The sequence below is a fragment of the Daucus carota genome, chromosome 6 (genome assembly GCF_001625215.2).
Source record: "Daucus carota subsp. sativus chromosome 6, DH1 v3.0, whole genome shotgun sequence".
Classification (NCBI taxonomy): domain Eukaryota; kingdom Viridiplantae; phylum Streptophyta; class Magnoliopsida; order Apiales; family Apiaceae; genus Daucus; species Daucus carota.
This window is the reverse complement of record NC_030386.2, coordinates 18,768,952-18,789,236: the sequence shown is the minus strand read 5'-3', so window position 1 is coordinate 18,789,236 and position 20,285 is coordinate 18,768,952. Positions and strand designations below refer to the sequence as shown.

At 36.0% G+C, this 20,285-nt stretch overlaps 2 protein-coding genes across 2 annotated transcripts; both read left to right on the top strand.

Annotated features, from left to right (window-relative positions):
• Window positions 1-3,208: 3,208 nt before the first annotated feature.
• Window positions 3,209-6,377, top strand: LOC108226830 (uncharacterized). The gene is made up of 8 exons (XM_017401824.2): window positions 3,209-3,455; window positions 3,681-3,749; window positions 3,857-4,019; window positions 4,369-4,445; window positions 4,723-4,872; window positions 5,024-5,309; window positions 5,417-5,650; window positions 5,784-6,377. Exons 3-8 carry the CDS (start codon window positions 3,873-3,875, stop codon window positions 6,129-6,131), a joined length of 1,242 nt encoding a protein of 413 aa, XP_017257313.1. The 5' UTR covers window positions 3,209-3,455; window positions 3,681-3,749; window positions 3,857-3,872; the 3' UTR covers window positions 6,132-6,377.
• A 339-nt stretch (window positions 6,378-6,716) lies between these two features.
• LOC108225989 (probable L-gulonolactone oxidase 6) lies at window positions 6,717-9,168 on the top strand. Its single transcript, XM_017400943.2, has 4 exons — window positions 6,717-7,675; window positions 7,750-8,005; window positions 8,147-8,248; window positions 8,338-9,168. The coding sequence occupies exons 1-4, from the start codon at window positions 6,974-6,976 to the stop codon at window positions 9,048-9,050; spliced, it is 1,773 nt and encodes a 590-aa protein (XP_017256432.1). The 5' UTR covers window positions 6,717-6,973; the 3' UTR covers window positions 9,051-9,168.
• Window positions 9,169-20,285: the final 11,117 nt, after the last annotated feature.

Below are 20,285 nucleotides of genomic sequence, written 5' to 3'. Positions count from 1 at the left end.
ACCTTCTTAAGAGCCTTGAATGATATCTGTGACCTCACCAGCGAGGGGTCTCCTACCAAAGTGACAGGCTCCCCATTCAATTCAAACTTCATTATCTGGGTCTTCCAATTAGTGAAGACTTCCCCTAACTTTTCAAGCCACTGGATCCCTAATATCACATCAGAACTACCTAGCTTCAAGGGAAGAAAATCTTCCACAACCTCCACACCCCCCGATAATGTCAACTTCACTTCCTTACATACTCCTTCTCCTTTAATTGCCTCCCCATTCCCCAGTGCCACTCCGAAACACCCGGCATCAGTTATAGCAATACCCATGGCACTAATGGTATCAAATGAAATAAAATTGTGCGTTGCACCAGGGTCTATCATCACAACAACCTCAAAGTCACCAATCAGGCCACGTAATTTCATAGTTTTGGGGCTAGATATTCCAATGACAGAATTTAAAGAGACTTCGGTGAGTACCACTTCCGTAGGCGAGGGAAGAGCCTCACTGTCCTCACTGTCGAGCTCATCCTCCTCTGCAATCAACATAACATTGAGTTCCCTGCGCTTACACCTATGCCCCACTGACCATTTTGCGTCACACCTATAGCACAAACCTTTGGCACGCTTCTCTTGTAGCTCTTTGTCTGTGAGGCGACGGACATCCCCCACACTAGCTGAAGTCAAGCCAGGAGAGCTAGGGGACGATGCAGAGCTTTGAGAGTCCATTAGCTTGTTGCTCCCGTCCCTCGAAAAAGAAGGGCTAGTCACAGTACCACTTGAATGAGATCCAGGGGTCGAGAATGGCCTATTGGTCAGTGAAAACCCCCCTGACCGAGAAGGACCTCCCCCAAATTTTTTATCAGCATTCACACGAAGCTTTTCCTCCACTCGTATGGCCATCTCCATGGCATGTTCCAGATTCAATGGATTCATCAAGCGGACCTCTGCCTTAACAACATCCTTCAAACCATTTATGAACTGTCCTAATAACATATCTTCAGACAAATGATCTAGCGGAGCAGCTGTCTCAATGAATTTACTTCGATACTCAGCAACTGAAGCCGTTTGTGAGGTAGCCAACCACTGTTCATAAAGAGAACCACCATTAATTGACCGAAACTGGCGCAAGATAAACAACTTAAGATCAGACCAACGTCTAATAGGATGCCGTTTGTTTTCCCACTGATACCAGCGCAGCGCCTCGCCATCCATGGCCACTGCTGCTGCATCCAACATGTCCTCCTCCGACATACGATAAAACTTGAAATACCGTTCAACCCTCAAAAGCCACCCATCTGGATCAGTACCATCAAACACAGGCATGTCCAATTTACGATAACGCCAACTGGCCCCATGTCCAGGCCCTCCCGTAGCATAGTTGAAACCCCCATTGTCACCTCCGACATTCACTCCTCCACCACAACGGCCCCCAGAGCCCTTAAAACCCTCCTCTGAGCCCAACAACCCCGAATTCGGGTTCCCCACCACAGAGGAGCCCTGGCCCCTAGTGTTCTCCATCTTCTCCGGAAAGGACTGCAAAAATTGGGGTCCATTAAGTGCAGATCTCATCTCTGCTTGGAACTTGAGTTGTTCGTTGCGCAGAGATTGAATCATACTCTCGTGATAGTCCCGGCTCCTGCCGATTCGCCCTTCCAAACGACCGGATAGTGCCTCCAACTCTGAACCCAGTTGCTTAGTGGCTAGGGCTTGACCTTCAATTAAGATCTCAGTCAAAGAGCGGCGTAGCCCTTCGACAGCGGACTCCATCGCCTTAGTCACCAACTCCTGTATTCTGCCCTCGACCTCTACGACCTTCTCTTCCATCAGATCTAAACGCTGCGTCGTCGTCGGCGGCCCCATGGAATCGAACAGCTCTGATACCACTTGTAATGGTTTTACTATTACTTGAGAAGAAATTAACTGATAAAACTCAACTAGCAAGTATCGAAACAAACAAACAGTCCAGATCTGATAGCTACAGAATGAAAAGGATAAAGATGGCGTTCGAGAGGCCAAAACTCTCCACAAGCAAAAGCAATTACAATAATCTCATAACATAACAACCCTATTCTCCCAAAGCACTACTATATCCATCCTCAGCTGCAAACTTCCCCAAACTGCCCCTTGACTCCACTGTTGACTTCTTTTACTTATCCTCTTGTGCAAAGACCGGTTTACCCTTCCACTTCTTTCTCGAATACGTTAACGTAGCAGGTGGTGACATATTTTGTTGCATGACACATTTGCAATTTTTGCAACCTCATTTGCAACTTTTACGGCTGCTCCGCCCAAGGTTGCAAATGAGGTTGCAAATCGTATTTTTGAAAAATAAATTTTATGAAAAGGTATTTTTAAAAACAATGAAAAAGATGGTAGTATTTTTAAAAAAATAATTTTACAGATGGGTATTTTTAAAAAGATCCCTAATATTTATGGTGAGTAAGGACAGATTAATCTCTTTGAATTAAATTATCATTTTTTTGGTATTAGATATATAATAGAATTTGGCAAAATTCGGTTAAAATCGATACATACTTGCATAAAAATTGGATTAATAGGTTGAAATCGGCCGAATATTAGAATTTGGGGGTAATTTAAAATTTTAAAAATCATTATATATATTTATTATTTTTACATATATTAATAAATTTAATTCTGAATAACGATCTTATTGATCATTTTGATTAATCGCCGATTTTCTGATTACCGCTTTTTATAACAGTGGATATTTATTTATTATCAAATCATAAATATTGGTTTATTTATTAAATCATAATTATAAATATAATATACATATTTGTATATATAATAGATGTGTAAATATGAAGTAATCTAATGTATATTAATGATTAGACATTAATGTCTAATAAATACGTTGGTGTTAAAAGTCAATAACGACCTCTTTATATATAAAAATATGCATTTTAAGTAAAAGGTAGTTTAGTCCTATTGAATTAAATTGATCAAAGTTCTTCTATTAAATATATAATAGATAGATTATGTTGTAATAAAAATTCTGTAACGGAATCTTTTTTAAAAAATAGCAGTATACATTTTCATTAGATTTTTTATGCTTATTTCTCTTATTAATCTGAAGTAACTATTTGAAAAGCTTTTAGCAAAAAAAAAAAAAAAACTATTTGAAAAGCTACTTTCAATTTTATCCTTCATTTCGTTGTGTATTCTAAAGGGTACTAGATTGTCCAAATATGATTTGGAACCCAAAAAAAATAATAATGAAGAAATAGAATGCCAATAATAGTGGCAAAATAGAAAATTACTCTGTTTTGCAGATTGGATTGAAATATTTACACCTGAATTTCCATTCTTTGCTGGAAAGATTTCAATTTTCTTGTGGAAAGAATCTCAAATCCCACATATTCTTGTTTTGATATATTTTTTATCTGTCTTCAAGCAATCCTTTACATTGAGGCTGCAATTTCTATATAGGGTTTGATTTTATTGGTAAGTCTACTTGTTTAATCAAGTAGTCTGATATTCTTTATTTTATATATTTCATTTGATTTTAATATAATCTGTATCAACTTGCAATCTGGGCTTGTTAAATTGCCTTTTAAAGATTGTATCTTTTGTGTTTCTTGATTTTACAAGCCAAAGAAGTTAAGCCAGCCCACATGACATTCTTGATATTTTCGGGTTCCTGACATTTGATTGTTGCGATTTTTGCAGATACTGTTGATGACATTGCATTTTGGTTGTAATGCATTGTAAGGCCTAACAATTTGCCTTTCATTTGAGGTTTGTGTACCCTCCTTCATGCATGCATGAATTGCTATTGTTGTTGATTGAATTTGATGTAAATCAATCAAGGTAGTAATTTCGTATTGTTGTTGATTCAATTTCAGAGGAAATTGGTTAGGGATGGGGCATGTGCTGTACATTATTGTTGCATTTCCTTGCGCAGTTGGGGCTATTGCCTTGGCAATTTACCATATCTACTTGCACCTGTTAAATTACACAGAACCTACTTATCAGAGATACACTGTTCGCATTATCTTCATGGTTCCGGTGAGTAAATTTAGTTTTCTATAGTTTATTCTGATTTTTTCGGGTTTTCTAAGTATAATGTTATGATCACATGATATTCTAGTAATGTCAATAGCTTCTTTTATTCGGTTAGGACTGCTCTTGTCTGTTCATTAGTAAAAAAAATCAAAAATAGAATGTCATGAACTCATGATCGATTTAAATATCTCCCTTTCCTAAGATGGTATAAGCATCTGAATCAGTGAATTTGGTGCTTATATTCCAGTTTAATATATCAGTCTGAAGTGTATCTGGTAATTCTTCTTTCTGCATATGCGCTCTCTTGTCCTTTTGTGTCGTATTATTCCTTGTAATATTATCTGTTTGGCAGGTTTATGCATTGATGTCTTTCTTATCCCTTGTTGCAACTGAGAACGCCGCAATCTATTTCAATTCAATTCGTGACATGTAAGTACTGCAATATGTTTAATTTGAGATGCTAATCCTTTTTTTTAAAATTGATTGCTATTCATATCAAATGTAGCAATATCAATTTTTAATGTTATCATATCTGACCAACATATTATCATATGATAAGTGTGAAGTTTCTGTTACAAAAAAGATGAAAACATATATGGAAATAAATCTTGGTTCTTACCTATAACTAAATAAGACATTTTATCACTAAAACTCCATCACTAAAATTTAAGTGAATCATCTGACTTATTTCTGTTATTGATCTCAGATATGAAGCTTGGGTCATATATAATTTCCTTTCTTTGTGCCTGGATTGGGTAGGTGGTCCAGGAGCTGTTGTGTTAAGTCTAAGTGGTCGTGTTCTGAAGCCAAGTTGGGCGCTAATGACCTGCTGCTTCCTTCATATTCCACTTGATGGGTGAGTTACTAACAGATTGCGTTCATTTCTGTAATTAATCGGCTACATGGTGTATGATGAGCTGTCAAGTATATAACTTTCTGCAATCCTGCATAAACAATTTTGGCATTGCTTGACAAGTCATGTTTCTGAAACTCTTAAATCAATGCAGTCGTTTCATCCGAAGGTGCAAACAAGGGTGTTTACAATTTGTCATTCTCAAGCCTATTCTAGTTGCCTTGACAATTATACTTTATTCGAAAGGAAAATACCATGATGGCAATTTCAGTGCAGGACAATCATATCTCTATCTCACCATTATCTATACATTTTCCTACTCTACGGCACTGTATGCTCTGTACTTGTTTTACGCTGCATGTAGAGACCTGCTCCAGCCATTTAATCCTGTACCAAAGTTCATCATCATTAAGTCTGTTGTATTCTTGACTTATTGGCAGGTACCGTTAAAATGTTTAGATATTATTTTGGATTCTGTGAAAAAGATGGTTGAATTTATTGAAATTCCTCTGAATTCATCTCATTGACCCTCTTCATTTGTTGGTAGGGTGTTATGTTTTTTCTGGCGGCAAAGACCGGTCGCATTAAAGATGCAGAGGAAGCTGCTGAGTTACAGAATTTTATACTCTGTGTTGAAATGCTCCTTGCAGCTATGGGTCACTATTATGCATTTCCATACAAGGAGTATTCTGATGCAAACATTGGCATCTCTCGTGGCTTTTCAGAAAGCCTAGCACATGCTCTCATGATAAATGACTTCTACCACGACACAGTTCATCAGGTCAGTCAGTGAACCTTCAACTCATCTTGGTTCCTTGCTCAGTCCTTCAAAAATGTATAGTATCTGTTATATTCTTCAGGCATCCATCCTTCAATTTGGTACCGGAACCTTCTCATAAAATTTTTCTTTGCAGTTTGCACCAACTTACCACGATTATGTACTCTATAACCATAATGACTGCGAAGAGGGGGCAACAAAGTATCGGACACGGACCTTTGTCCCTACTGGAAAAGAGATGGATATGGTAAGAAAAAACAAGAATGTGTTTGGAATCAAGATAGACGACTTCCGGCTATCTGCTGGATCTTCTGGCACTGGCAGCCCCTCTGCATCACATTATATTTCAAATTCAGAGTCAAAGAACTCCTTACTTATGGAAAGTAGTTCTGTCGGGATTCCATATGAAATGCCACTGATTGACCTGGACTTTACTGGTGACTCGGAACAGGTACCCCAAGCTAAGGACATGGAAAAAGGGTGACGAAAACATCATCCAACTTCTCGGGTGCTTATACTGGTATCTGAAAATTTTAGTTGCGGGCACTTTTGATGTATCCCTTATTCTTTATATCACTCAGCTTTCAATTTTAATTAGCTTTGTACAATTAGCATCTAGCTGTTCCTGATAGATGTAACTGTTACTGTCAGATAGATATTTTCGTGTTTTGTATTGACAGTATTTGTAATAATTATATGATTATATAGAAGCCTATTTTACATTGGCATTAACAATACGCTTTTCTTTTACCTGATCTAACACGTACTAGAGGGTCTATCTGCCAACAATATGGCATTGTGATGATTCTAGAAGTACAAGAATTTTCAGGTCAGGGGCTTTCTTTTTGTAGAAATTTTGTAATATTGGTCAAGTTATGCATACTTACCTTTGAGTTACTTGTACTTGTTTGCCTAGATTATGTTGGCAACAAGAAGCTTTTTTTTTCATTATTACACACTATGAATTTTTGAGGGTAAATTTGAAGCCAAGAATATGGCAATTTGATTATGTAAAGCCTAAGAGTTGTGTTAGTCTAGCTCATTACATTTTCTGGAATTTCTTTTTATATTGTTCACCTAATGTTTATCCATATCTTCATTTGAAATTTCTCGTAGTTCCTGTAATTATGAATGTAGAATCTTGATTCTGACATGGGATTAGTAATATCTGTACAGGTTCAGTTCCCTCTTGTAGCTTGGAATATGTTCCAGGACTACGGAACCCTCAGATCCTACACCACCCTTATATAAAAGAATCTATATGTGATTGGATATAGTTATAACTAAGTACTAGCTAGTACATTTGTGGATCTCCAGCTGAGAATCATGCTCAAGTTAAGTATTCCTAGAAGTAGTATTTCCAGATCTGCACTATCAAAGTGCTTGTTTCTGGTAACCTGTGTGCTCGTGGTTAGTAGTCCTCCAGAAGATCCCATAAGATGTATAGCATCAAACAATCTGTCAAATTGCACTATTACAAACTCCTATGGCGCTTTTCCTGACCGGAGTACTTGTCAGGCAGCTGATGTTGCTTACCCTACAACAGAGGAAGAGCTTGTCTCAATAGTGGCCTTAGCAACAAAGACGAAGAGGAAAATGAAGGTGGCAACGCGCTTTTCCCACAGTATTCCCAAGTTGGTTTGTGCTGATGGGGAGGAAGGCTTGCTCATAAGCACCAAGTATCTCAACCATACGTTACAGATTGATGAATCGAGTGGGACAATGAAAGTCCAAAGTGGTGTAACCTTAAGGCAGCTGATTGAAGAAGCCGCCAAGGCAGGGCTAGCACTGCCATATGCACCATACTGGTGGGGACTAACCATTGGTGGAATGATGGGCACTGGTGCTCATGGCAGCACCCTCTGGGGCAAGGGTAGTTCTGTTCATGATTATGTTGTTCAGGTACGCATAGTTACTCCAGCTGGACGCGATGATGGCTATGCAAAGGTTCGGACTCTTGATGATCATAATCAACTTGAGTTTAACGCCGCTAAGGTGTCCCTAGGAGTTCTCGGTGTTATTTCTGAGGTAAACATACATACAATCATCCTCACACATATATCAGATTATTCTTGATCGTATAATCCAAGATAATTTTCCAGGTTACTCTGAAACTAGAACCGCTATTCAAAAGATCTATCACCTACATAGAGAAGAATGATTCGGATTTAGCAGAACAAGTTAGCAAGTTCGGGAAGCAGCATGAATTTGCAGACCTGACATGGTACCCGAGTCAACGTAAGACCATTTACAGGAAGGATGATCGAGTTTCCTCCAACACCACTGGTGATGCCTGGCTTGACTTCCCAGGTTTTCGATCCACCCCCTCTGCTATACTTGCCATTTTACGGCTAACAGGTAAGATACCTCTTACCTAATGCCTGTCAGGATTAGTAATTCAATAATGTATATTGATTATACTTGTAGTTATCAATGTAAATAGATCCTAATGATTAATCAAGTGCTGATCTTGTTATCATTTCATGTTTGTAATAACAGAGGACACTGAAGAAGCCACAGCTTCTGCAGATGCAAAATGCACCAGCGCGGAGCTAACAGCATCTGCACTTAAGCTTCTTGGTTATGGGCTTACAAATAATGGTACAAATTTCGAACTGAGTTGAGTCTGATTGATACCTTGAAACCCAAGTCTTCCCTTATGTGGCTAAACTTTGTTCAATTTTAAGCAGGTATACTCTTTACAGGGTTCCCTGTAGTCGGATACCACAACCGCCTCCAAGCATCAGGAAGCTGCCTCGATAGCCCTGAAGATGCACTGATCACCGCGTGTCCATGGGACCCTCGAATCAAGGGTCTGTTCTTTCACCAAACCACCTTCAGCATTGCCTTATCCAAGGTCCCTGGTTTCATACGAGACGTCCAGAAGCTGGTAGATTTAGCACCAAAGTCCCTATGCGGCGCTGAAATGTACAATGGCATCCTAATGAGATATGTAACCAGCTCAACTGCTCATTTAGGAAAACAAGAAGATGCACTAGACTTCGATATCACCTATTACAGAAGCAAGGACCCCCTCGAGCCTAGGCTCTACGAAGACATCCTCGAGGAGATAGAGCAACTTGGAATGTTCAAATACGGAGGACTACCTCACTGGGGGAAAAATAGGAATGTAGCATTTCACAAGGCCATCGAAAAATACGAAAGGGCAGCAGAATTCATAAGGGTCAAGGAAATGTATGATCCCCAAGGACTATTTTCTAGTTCTTGGAGTGACCAAGTTTTGGGTTTGAAAGATGGACTAATGATATTCCAAGAAGGATGTGCATTGGAAGGTTTGTGCATATGTTCAGAAGACGGCCATTGTGCACCAGATAAGGGGTACTTGTGTCAGAAAGGCAAAGTGTACAAGGATGCCAGAGTTTGTGCGTTAGCAAATTCTTAGACAAACTACAAAGAACCTCATTATGTAACTAAAGTACATTATGTGTGAAGAATCTACTATATTTTAGATTTAAAGGTAATTTGATGATTTTATTTGTAATGATTTATTACATAATCGTTTAGACATTTATTCCATTCTCAAGACCATGCATAGCCTGTTCTATATTTTTTTCTGCAACGCATGCAAATGCAGGCCCTGAATAAAAATACAGAAAAAGAGTGGTTGAAACTTGAGATGTTAACAAATTCTACCAACTTCATCATATTTGTCCATAGCCTTAGCTCATAAATCGGGCCCATTTCATTTATCAGAGAGTCGTTTTTTGTCTTGACTCTATAATATATTAAGCTCTGACTAAAAATCAAAAAATTATTGATATTTCTTCTCAGCCCGACTGTTAGTTCTACTGCTGTGCACATAATTCTATATGTGTTATCTAGAAAGCAGGGATTCTTCGTCCACGGATGCCTGACACGCTTGATTCTCGAAAATTATCGAGTGGTACTGTGGAATTCTTGTTAGATAATTAATTTTATAATTAATTGATTACTTTATCACTTAATAATTATTTTATAATGTAACAATTGTGTTATCAAAAACTATTATGTCAATTGTTAAGGAATAAATATAATTCTTAATATACATGCATAATATTTTTTTTAAAATAAATTAAAATTTGACAAATCTTCCCGCCAGAATCCCCACATAAAAATATGCCGAACTTTCGTATCGCCCACTTCATCCCGCACCCGCACTCTTACTTCCTAGTATGTCACTCAGGGCTTGCACTGATATACTTTGTTTGCACTAATCAAGAACAGATGATGCAATTCAATACAACGTGCGAATATTATTCGTAATCTTGCTCAATATTATTCAATCAGGTGATTAAGAATCTCATTGAACTCGCAGTATAGAAGATACAATGACAGAGAAAGTACTTATTGAAAAAGAAGATACAAATCATAATAATTTCAAACTAATCTTAGATTTGATTGAATAGTTTCATTAAACTAAATATAAACAAGTCTTTTCTTCATAATCGGACAAAAATCTGCGTAAAACTATGACATGGACTCAATCATTGCATCTGTGGCAGTATTCTTCAACACATTAACATTTATCATACATTGTATGATCAAAAGAAACAAAACCAGACGGTTGGTTTATCTGTTGGTTAACAGTATTAGTCATGTTATAAATTAAGTAGTTGGTTGTAACTATGATTAGTAGGTTGATGAACCACTAATTGGTTTGTTATATGTGGTTTTCTTCTTAATTTAGGTCTGCACCATTAAAGCGCCGCGTGAGGTGAACTATACACTGAAGAGATGGAAATTTAACAAATGCTACCAGTAAACTTTTGGTCAGATGGTATCTCTCTGGTGAAGGCCGTGGGTTCGAATCTTGTCAATGTGTGTGCGGCTATGCTTAATTAATCAAATAAATAAAAAATTAACATGCTGAGTGTTGTTGAATTATTGTGGCTGTTCTAAAATTTTAATATGATCCAGATTCTATATATTTTAATAATGATCACCACAGCTAGTCTGCGCCTATTTATAAGCAATTCTTAGACCTCAGAATTATGCACATATACTTGCTCAACATAAAATCTAACCTTATATCTACTTGTACACAACCAAGATATGCTCGAAGTCAACAGGTGCATTCTGGAGAAAAAGATGGCGCGGCCTGAAAGGCGATGGTCAAGAAACATAAAGCTGAAGAGGGTTCGGGTGAGTGGCCATAAGAAGTTCAGGTGGAAGACATTTTCAATTTTTATCTGGCCAAGAAGAATTGCGCGGATTTGTTCAGATATAGTTGACAAGATTATGAAGATGGATGGAACATATCCTAAAATTATATTCACTTCCCAGCTGGGATTTCCAGTTCTTTCTCATCCAACAGACGAATGCAGAAGGAATGGCTTGCGTTTTAAGTCATTCTGCTTTGAGCATACAGGAGCAATGTCGTCCTCTCTGTTTTGAATAAACTGATGGATTGATCAATCAGATTGAGTATATTTTTGGAGGCATTTACTGTATATAAGAATGTCCCTATGAAGGACTAATTAGATATGGTCTGCGTAGATTTCATCTTCAGAAATTTATTTCTGTGTTGTCGAGTTAAATCTGTTTGGATTGGTTTTCCTTTGTGACAATCGGCTGAAGTCCTGAAATATGATTTTTCAGCCTTGTGTCTAGTTAATACCCCCATCCTCTCGGTAACATGAGGTCGAGTGTTAAGTGTCTCGGAAGATGTAACTGACACAAACATCAAATTTATACACACATAAAATATGAATACTGTGAAATTAAAACTCTGATGGTTTTTCCAAATATTAGGCTGAAAAAAACCAAAGACAGCAGCAGCTCACAGATGAATGACATGTTATCCAAGCAATTACAAGTAATCTGATAATACATACAAATTTTACACAATTACCAAACAAAAAAAATAAACCAATGACGTCTTAATCAGATGGTATCTCCCTCGTTCTGCTTACCAGAGGGACGGTCAGCATTGGGAAAGTCCAGCCAAACCATGTCTGGAAGCAAAGCTTGTCATCAGCAGCACATAAGAGTCCTTAACACTGAACTGAGTCCTAAACATATGCCCCATCTTAGCCTTCAGACAGATCTTCTTCCCCTTTTTGGCGAAAGACCGGTACTTGGCAAGTACTTTTCCATTTTCTTCACAAGTTTCTGGCTCCTCTATGATAGTAGCCAGCTTTTCCTTGAGAATTTCTTCAATTTCCATCCGCGGCTCAACGTACTGTAGACTCTTCTTGCTCTTACAAGGCACTATGCACCACATTTTTCGACTTCCCCTTCTCATTTCTCGACGTGGAGACGACAGATAACAAGAACTCGAAGCACAAATATATAATGCAGTAGGATATCATGAGAAGGGGCCATTCAGACAGGACCATCTTTTTTTATATAAGAAAGATGAGTGCTTTTGCTCTTTACAACATGGTTTGATCATCAGAGCTTATGATTTCTCTTTAACTCAAACCAAACCACTCCATATCATAATAACATGTAGTGATGTTTTATCTGCTATTATGTTTTTCTGTGACTTCATAAGTTTGTAAGGAAGCTCTTGTTGGTTGATTAACTCTCTTAAAGTACATGCAAGTGCTTACTAAAAAAATCAAACTGTCGAGAGTGATCCGCGTAGTGGCAAGGGCTCATCACCTGTCATCTCATATTCGGGGTTTGGTTTTTGAGCCTATCAAATTTTATTGAGCGATAATTTCGAATATATGATAAAAGAAACTAAAACGTAAAAATTCAAAAATGAGTGATTAAAGTAATAAAAGGTGATCAAGTCCCGTTCACATAAAAATTTAGAATTGAAATTTTGATTATAAAAAAATCTCTCAAAAATGATTGCATTACGGAGGACCATTGATAAGTACTCCCTCCGTCCCAATCAATAGTATACATTGGGGACGAGGACGCAACACGGATTTTAATGCTTCAATATAGTATAATTCTATAAATTATTTTTAAAATTTTCATTTTTTGTATAAAAGTATAACAATTATATTCTTATAAAAAAAGAAAATTTTAAAAATAAGTTGTAGAATTATGTTTTATAAGAGCCTTAAAAAACGCGTCGCGCAGTGAAAAAAAAACGTATACATTTAGCTGGGGCAGAAGGAGTAATCATCAAAGATTTTAAAACCTTCTTCTTGTTGTTTTCCCTCCCCTGCCTTTTCACATTAAAGTTAGTGTTCTAAAAATCCCCGATTTAACCAATTAATCCCCGATTAATCCCCTGCAAGGTCGGCCACTAATCCGATTTTTGAAATCCGATTAATCCTTATATATATATATATCTTAATCGAAGTATATATGATAAATTATTAAAATTAAAATACTATATTACTTTAAATATGAATAATTATAGAGTTTATGAATATAGTAAATAGATTAGTTACTAAATACCTAATATAATGATAACTAAATATTAAATAATATTTTAATATTAAAATAAATCCTATTTTCACTCCGATTAATCCTTCCGATTAATCCCTGAATCGGTAGCTCAACCGATTAGGTCCGATTCCCGCTTTCTGTAACATTGATTAAAGTTAACAATGTGTGATGCACAAGTGTGTTTGCACTTAAGTGTAATTGCGTATACAGATTTTCCAGAGTTATGTGACTGAACACGAACACCTTGTCTTAAAATTGTGGACTATAAATATTGCCGTATTTGGCCAGTATCTACCTTCTTTTTATCAGTATCTCTGTTGTGAAATTTTGATTTTCGGACTTTTTTTTTATCTGTGTATATTTTATTATTAAACTGATATGAAAGGCTCGTACAATTTTAAATATTTTATTATTAAGATGAAACGACGATCTCGTAACGATTTGCGATACGAGACATAGAATAAGTTCTCATTTTTCCTTTCCAGACACGTTTTCAAGTTGGTCGGCCTAAAGTTAAAGATTGATTCAGGATTTCAATTCCCTAACAAGATTTGTGACTGTGAATGGATAGTATTATTTTATTAAATGAAAATCTTGATGGTCATTTAAAAATTAGATTTTAAACGTGTAATTAACTTTTGAGTCGTATTCCACCTGGCATCAGAGCACCTCAAAACACGAGAATATGTTAGCTAAAAACTTAGTTCGCTTACTAAAAATAAAATTATAAGCAACGTCTTTAAAAAAAGGACATGCCGATCATGTCAAGCTGAATTATAGTCAACCTCCTGTGTGAATAGTTAAATTTGTCGAATATCTATATGTATATAAGAAATTTATAAGAAGATTACACATCATTTACTACCACGTTAAATTGATATATATTCTATTTATAATAATCAAAACAGTAATAACACATATTATTTTTAAATTATAACCAACCAATATAGCAAATACCATCAAAACACTAAGTGCTACAGATTATACATAATATCTTAAAGATCCAATTTAGCCAACGATTATAACTAATGTCGTTAGAGATTGTCTTAACGTATATTGAGAATAAAAAATAAAACGTAGCATTTGACTGCGTGAAACATACTCCAATAATAAATTTTAGTTGTTTCTAAAAATTTAAATTAATTTTTATGACTTAGAGTATGTTTCATTCTACTAATTTTGTTCTAATTTTGTTCTGCCAAAGAATGTACTATACCTTTATAAACTTATAAAATTAAGGTCTTATTAAAATCGATTTAACACATTAATTCGAATATACACACACGTGTGTGTGTGTGTATATATATATATATATATATATATATATATAACTTGACATGATAATTAATTCAAATATTTCATCAATAAAAATAAATATTTTAAAATTAGAATAAGGTCAAGTTTTGTGTATAATGGCGAGCAGCTTGACATGAAAAACATTATTTAAAACATTATTAAATGAGTACTCCGGTAACAAACATTTTACGAGTCAATTTCAATTTTTAAACAAATAATGCTGAGATTGGCAGTTAATTATCTACCTATCATTAATACTCCATCTTTCCACCCAATCACACGAATCCACGTCATCATAATTTCCTTGATAATACGAGTAATACTCCTAGATGATAATACACACAAACACAGAGCAAGGAGAATTCTATACTCCATTACAAAAATCTCACTTATATCATTCCTCTGACCCTCATCAAAATTCTTTATTTTGGACTCTCCCTCCCCATGGGTGTGGCCCTGTTTCTCTTGTTATTATACACACAATAATAAAGATTTGATCTTTTTAATCCAGACGCCTTTATATGCATTTTTATGTCTGACCCTCATCAAGATTTGTCGAATTGTGGTGGTGCTGACAAGGACGGTGGTGGGTTTTGCCGGAAAAGTGTTCGAGGGAATGTCTGTGAGAAGGAGGAAAACAGAGTTCCCCTGTTTCGGTTCCGAAAACTTCGGAGGAAGAACAAGTTACCGTCTTCTGAATCAAGGTGGTGTTGTTTTGGTGGAAAGGAGGAGAATGTGGGTGGATGGGGGTGTTTTATGTGTTTCCGGAGAAGCCCGGGTGGCGATTCTCCGGCGAGGAGTGATCCTAATAGTCCTAACTTCACTTTTGAGTTAATGAGGAGTATGATTGAGAAGAATGATTTTTATAGTAAGGATTGTAATACACATTTTGAATCGGAGGGCGATCCGAAGGATTGATCAGTGGGTTGTCAATTGATAAACACCTTTTATTTTTGGAATTTGTGGTGGATGTGTGTGTGCTTTATGTTCTGGGGAAAAGATCAAATTTTTGTGTGTTTTTGACGGGGTAGATGATAGAAGTGGAATATGATGTTGGAGCAGTGGTGGTTGTAAATGAAATGCCGAGAGGGCTAATGATGATGATGGTACAGTTATTCGAAGTGGTTTGTGTTATCTCAACCATTGTCAAGTACTTTTGTAGATTGGTGTTGAATGTGATTCAAATTTTCAGGCTTCTTGCATATACAATCCAATGACGAAATTGCCATAGATTGTATGCAAAACACAAAAATTTATTGGTACTATAGATGAAGGATAGAAATTCAGTGGTGTCCAAGTCACATCTTGTTGAACATTGGATACTATGAAATGTATAAAGCATTTTGTTCTTCACATATCTTATATCAATTGTTTATAATCTTATACGACGGGTGCTATGTATACTTATGGGTAGACTTAGAATTGTTGCAAAAAACTTATTTTCCCATGTTTAAGGTGTTTGTTTTCCTCCATTTTTTAGCACATTTATGAATTAGAAATTAGAAATAATTTTGAAATTAAATTTTGGACTAGAAACTTGATAACGTATTTTGCTTGCCAATACCTGCTAATCTATGTCATTGTATGGTTTAAACTTGAACCTTTATATGATTATGGTTTACAAAAGGAGAATGTTTAGTCCTGCAAATCTGGGATTGGTTTTCTTTTTCCCAAATTAGGTATGCTGCTCGTTTGATTGCTTCCGAAGTTGAAGATAGCTTACCATTGGAATATGCTTTGGTAAAATGTCCTAATCCCATCTTTCAAGTATTTACACTTCCTTTTATGATGTGCAGTCTTTGTAGCTTCTCTCTACAATTTCATTTTTCCTCTTAAAACTTTTCGTATCTGTAAAACTTGGACTTGATATGATGATTACCTCATCTGAAATAAAGGCCTCCATGCTTTTGTTTATATTGTTTTGCATTTATAGATTGAAATTTTTGGTAAGTACTTGTTCATATTTAGCATCGGAAGTCTGTGATGGCTATTGATAATTGTATTTGTATATTGCACAAAACAACTCTTGTACTCCAAAAACTAAAGTCGAAATTTTCAATTTAAAGATATGTTATATTATGCTCATGTAAAGCAGTGTCAAGCATGATGCATTCTAGTTAATGTATAATGTCAGATATAAAGTATGAACCAAACAAAACAAAGATGCAAATATGATCACTTATGTGTTTGGTTGGTTGCCGGTTGCAGAGGATCTTGGTTTATATACCTCTAACTTCTTTGAATGTAGTATGTCATGTACAGGCTGCATACATGTCTATGTCTTTATCTACTAAATATCAAGCTCGATATTAGATTTAGAAGAAATCAAAATGAGACAGGACAGAGTAAGATGAAAAAACAAAGAAGATACCTGCTGCAGGACATTCACCAAAATGGTTCAAAGAGACTTGGTATGAGTATTCTAGAATATGGTTGATTCTACTTCAGTTGATAATTTTCTTTTAGAGAGAGATTGAAAAAGTAGTCTTATTAGAGTTTGATTTGAGAAATTGTGTGTTCTCTTTGTAAAATTGTATCTATTGAGATAATTATCCAGAAAGAGTTCCAAAATCCAATCATAGACATCATCCTTCATCAACATCAAATTAGGGTCTATAGAATTACAGCATGTCCACTTTGTTTTTTGTCACAAAATTTTGCATGGTACTCCATGAAACTTCTACATTGAGAGGTAACCTTTAGAACAGACAACTTACCAGCTCCAAATAGGCTCCGGCTCATATTAAACTACTAGTATGACAAAGTAACCCTGACAGTCTCAGCTTCAGTTTTGAGGTAATAAGAAGTATGATTGAGAAAAATTATTTCAATCCAAAGGAATGTATTACCCATATTAATGTAGAGACTGCTTCAACCTCTTTAAAGGTTTGATATGTTGGGTAGTGATTTGAAAAACAGATTTTTTTTGTTTGATTCTGTGTTGGTATATGGGTTTTGATGTGTTTTATCTGCTGAGGAAAGATATTTCTGTGGTGGTCTATGTTTACTGCGGTATTTAAGTTTTTTGAAAGATAGTTTCTGAGTACATTCGTAGATGGGTGCCAAATGTGTTTTTTGTTTTTCAGGCCTCATGTATTTCACTATAGAATTTGTCCAGATTGTCATAAATTATGTCCTGGCGAAGAATATATAAAACTTTTGGTGCTAGAGGAGGAGGGAAATTCACAGAAGGTTGTTAAATATCGGATAATATATAATTTAAGGAGTCCGGTGTATGTTGTTTCTCTTCTTGCTAGATATATTATATATATTTTGAATGCTGTATTATTATGAGTAAGCTAACATTTGGTGGAGGGAGAACATAAATCTTAGACATTGGTGTTTCCTGTCCTTAATGTTTTTGTTTTCTCTACTTCCTGGCCCATTTAAGAATCTGAGATTGGTGAGAAATTTAACTCTTTTTTTCTATTTCAAACTTGTTAAAATATTTTGCATGGCAATTTCTGCTTATAGATGTTCTTTGCGTTAATGTACTGTTCAACCTCAATATTGTTATGCTTTTCGGAAACGTGATGTTGTAGTCGTGCAAATTTAATTTTGGTGTCACTAAGCTATGTCTGTCCTATGTTAGTTCGGCTTTCTTATTAGTCCTTGTAGGTATGCTGCCTGCTTGATTGGCTTGCGAGTTTGCCGATAGCTGCAGATTGAAAGATACCGTAATAATGCGTCCTTGTCCCACCTTTCAAGTATGTATGTTTCCTTAAAATTACACACACACATATACCCTTGTGAAGCAATCTTTGAGCTCTTCTCTACTTTTCTACTCTTATAAATTTATTCTGCTTTGTGAGATATGAACTTGATATAATATTAGGGCTGGCTAACCTGTTCCCCGGGGCACAGGTTAACGTGTATAATATTATAACGGGTGGGCTAACCTGAACCCTGGGGCACAGGTTAACGTGTATTTAATGCATCTGGTTGTGGTTGACTGATATGAATGAGTTTAGAGTATTTATTACATCTAGTTTTTTTGTATATAATACACTAGTATGTGACAATACATTAATTACCAACAAGGGAAATTCAAATGTTCACATTTATCAAGTATATTTGATATTTTATTTACTCATGTGTTGTATTATAATTTTAATTATTAATTTTTTTTAATAATATTAAAATAATAAAAAACTCATAAATTTATTATTAAATACCAATTTGCTTGATTTTAGTTAGAAGGCTGATTTTAATTAGAAAATTAGTGTGCCTGCAGGAGGGGCCTTGTTATTATTTGTGGGACAAAATCAATTAATAGTTGTTTCTGTTGTAGCTGTTAATAGTAGTTATGGTGTATGCAAGTATAATATATACGGCCAGAATTTCCACAGCGAGACAATAGATCATGTTGTCGTCCTGTTATCAAGGTTATCACGGCGCCAATCAAGCCTCGGCGCCCGGTACCTTGAATCGACTAGTCAACAAGTCGCCCGACTAGTCTTAAAAAGTCGACAAGTCATTCATATACATATATTCACTAGATTTAATATATTTAATATAGTTGAACACACATCAGTTTATAGTTTGAATCCAAAGTAAAAGATAATAAGCAATAGTCAAATGTATAAGACGCAGCAGACTGTTAGTTCACATGTAAAGTGAAGCAAGAAGTAGTGACAGGAAGGAAATAATAATATGAAGTTGAAAATGATACAAAGATCGAGATATACTAATATGTTGAAAATGATACAAAGATTATGTAGCCGGAACAGGTTATCAGGGCCAACATGCCGACGACAAGTCTATTAGTCGGACCAGATGTAGGCGACCAAAGCCTTATCTTTCTTTCCAGATCAAAATCGCATACTCTACTCGTGTCGGGCTAGGTACCGGGTTGGGTTGAATAAAACCCATGGTTGACTAGTCGTCGACTTGATAACAGTGCATGTTTAGCATAATCGAAGCAACAAGTCCTTACAACATAACGTCGGAGTGTATATACACGCTAAACAGAAGCAGTCATTGAAAAACGACTCCAATGTGGTTGAAAAGAATCTAGTTTTGCATACCTTTAAGTTTGACCTCATTGATTGAAGCTATATTTACAAAACCCATTCTCTGGGTATATTTACAAGATTTTGGGATGAGACAGGATAGAGTCTAATGAAATACTGTAATCCATGAATTTTTTGCTTTTAGGAGGTGATTGTTTAGAGAATTGCTGCTTTTGCCTAGAAATCCTCTTACCTTCTTATACCAGCCCTTACAATTTCACTGCATCATACCAACCTTTTAATGCCTTCCAGAAGAAGATTGTTTGTTCTTTTCCTCTGTTAAATTTTTTTGTTCAATTACGCTCTGTATTGCCTTCCTATGTAACATTTAGCTAGTGTCATTTGGAACCCATTTACAAACTTACATTCAATTGGCCGTAATGATTTACATATCGGCCTATGCCACTGAAATGTTTGATAAGAATAAATAGCAGAAAATTCGCTTGTTTTCTTTTTGCACATGTACTGTAAAGTGCAAACTAAATCTAGAATGTCCGGAATCTATGTCACTCTTACTCTTCATTTTGGCTCGAAGCACCTGTGTCACACACTTGACACTCGGACGTGGACACTTATTTTAGTCTATATATTTTTTGATGTAGGTCAAGACACAGGCATAGCTGATGATGGGATACGAGTAAACTTGGGGCCCAAAATGGGTGGAAGGTGCTGATAAGATCTTAAAGGGCTGGCAGAAAACTCGGAAAGTGTAAAAGATGATGATTTTCAAAACCTGAGAGACGCTGTAATGTACATTTGCATCATAGTCTCGGCCATGAAAAGTTTCCGTAGAGCAATGGAGTCTCAGCTTGCAAGAGCTGTTCTGGATAAGTTGGATGCCCTGTGCGAAGCTAATTTATAGTGCCCCTGTATTAAGTTTTTCTTATTGTTAAGGAATTTGTAAACAATATATATAATATAATTTTAACTAATATTTGTCTAATTGCAAAACTCTTATGTTGTGTTTGGTTGGGGTG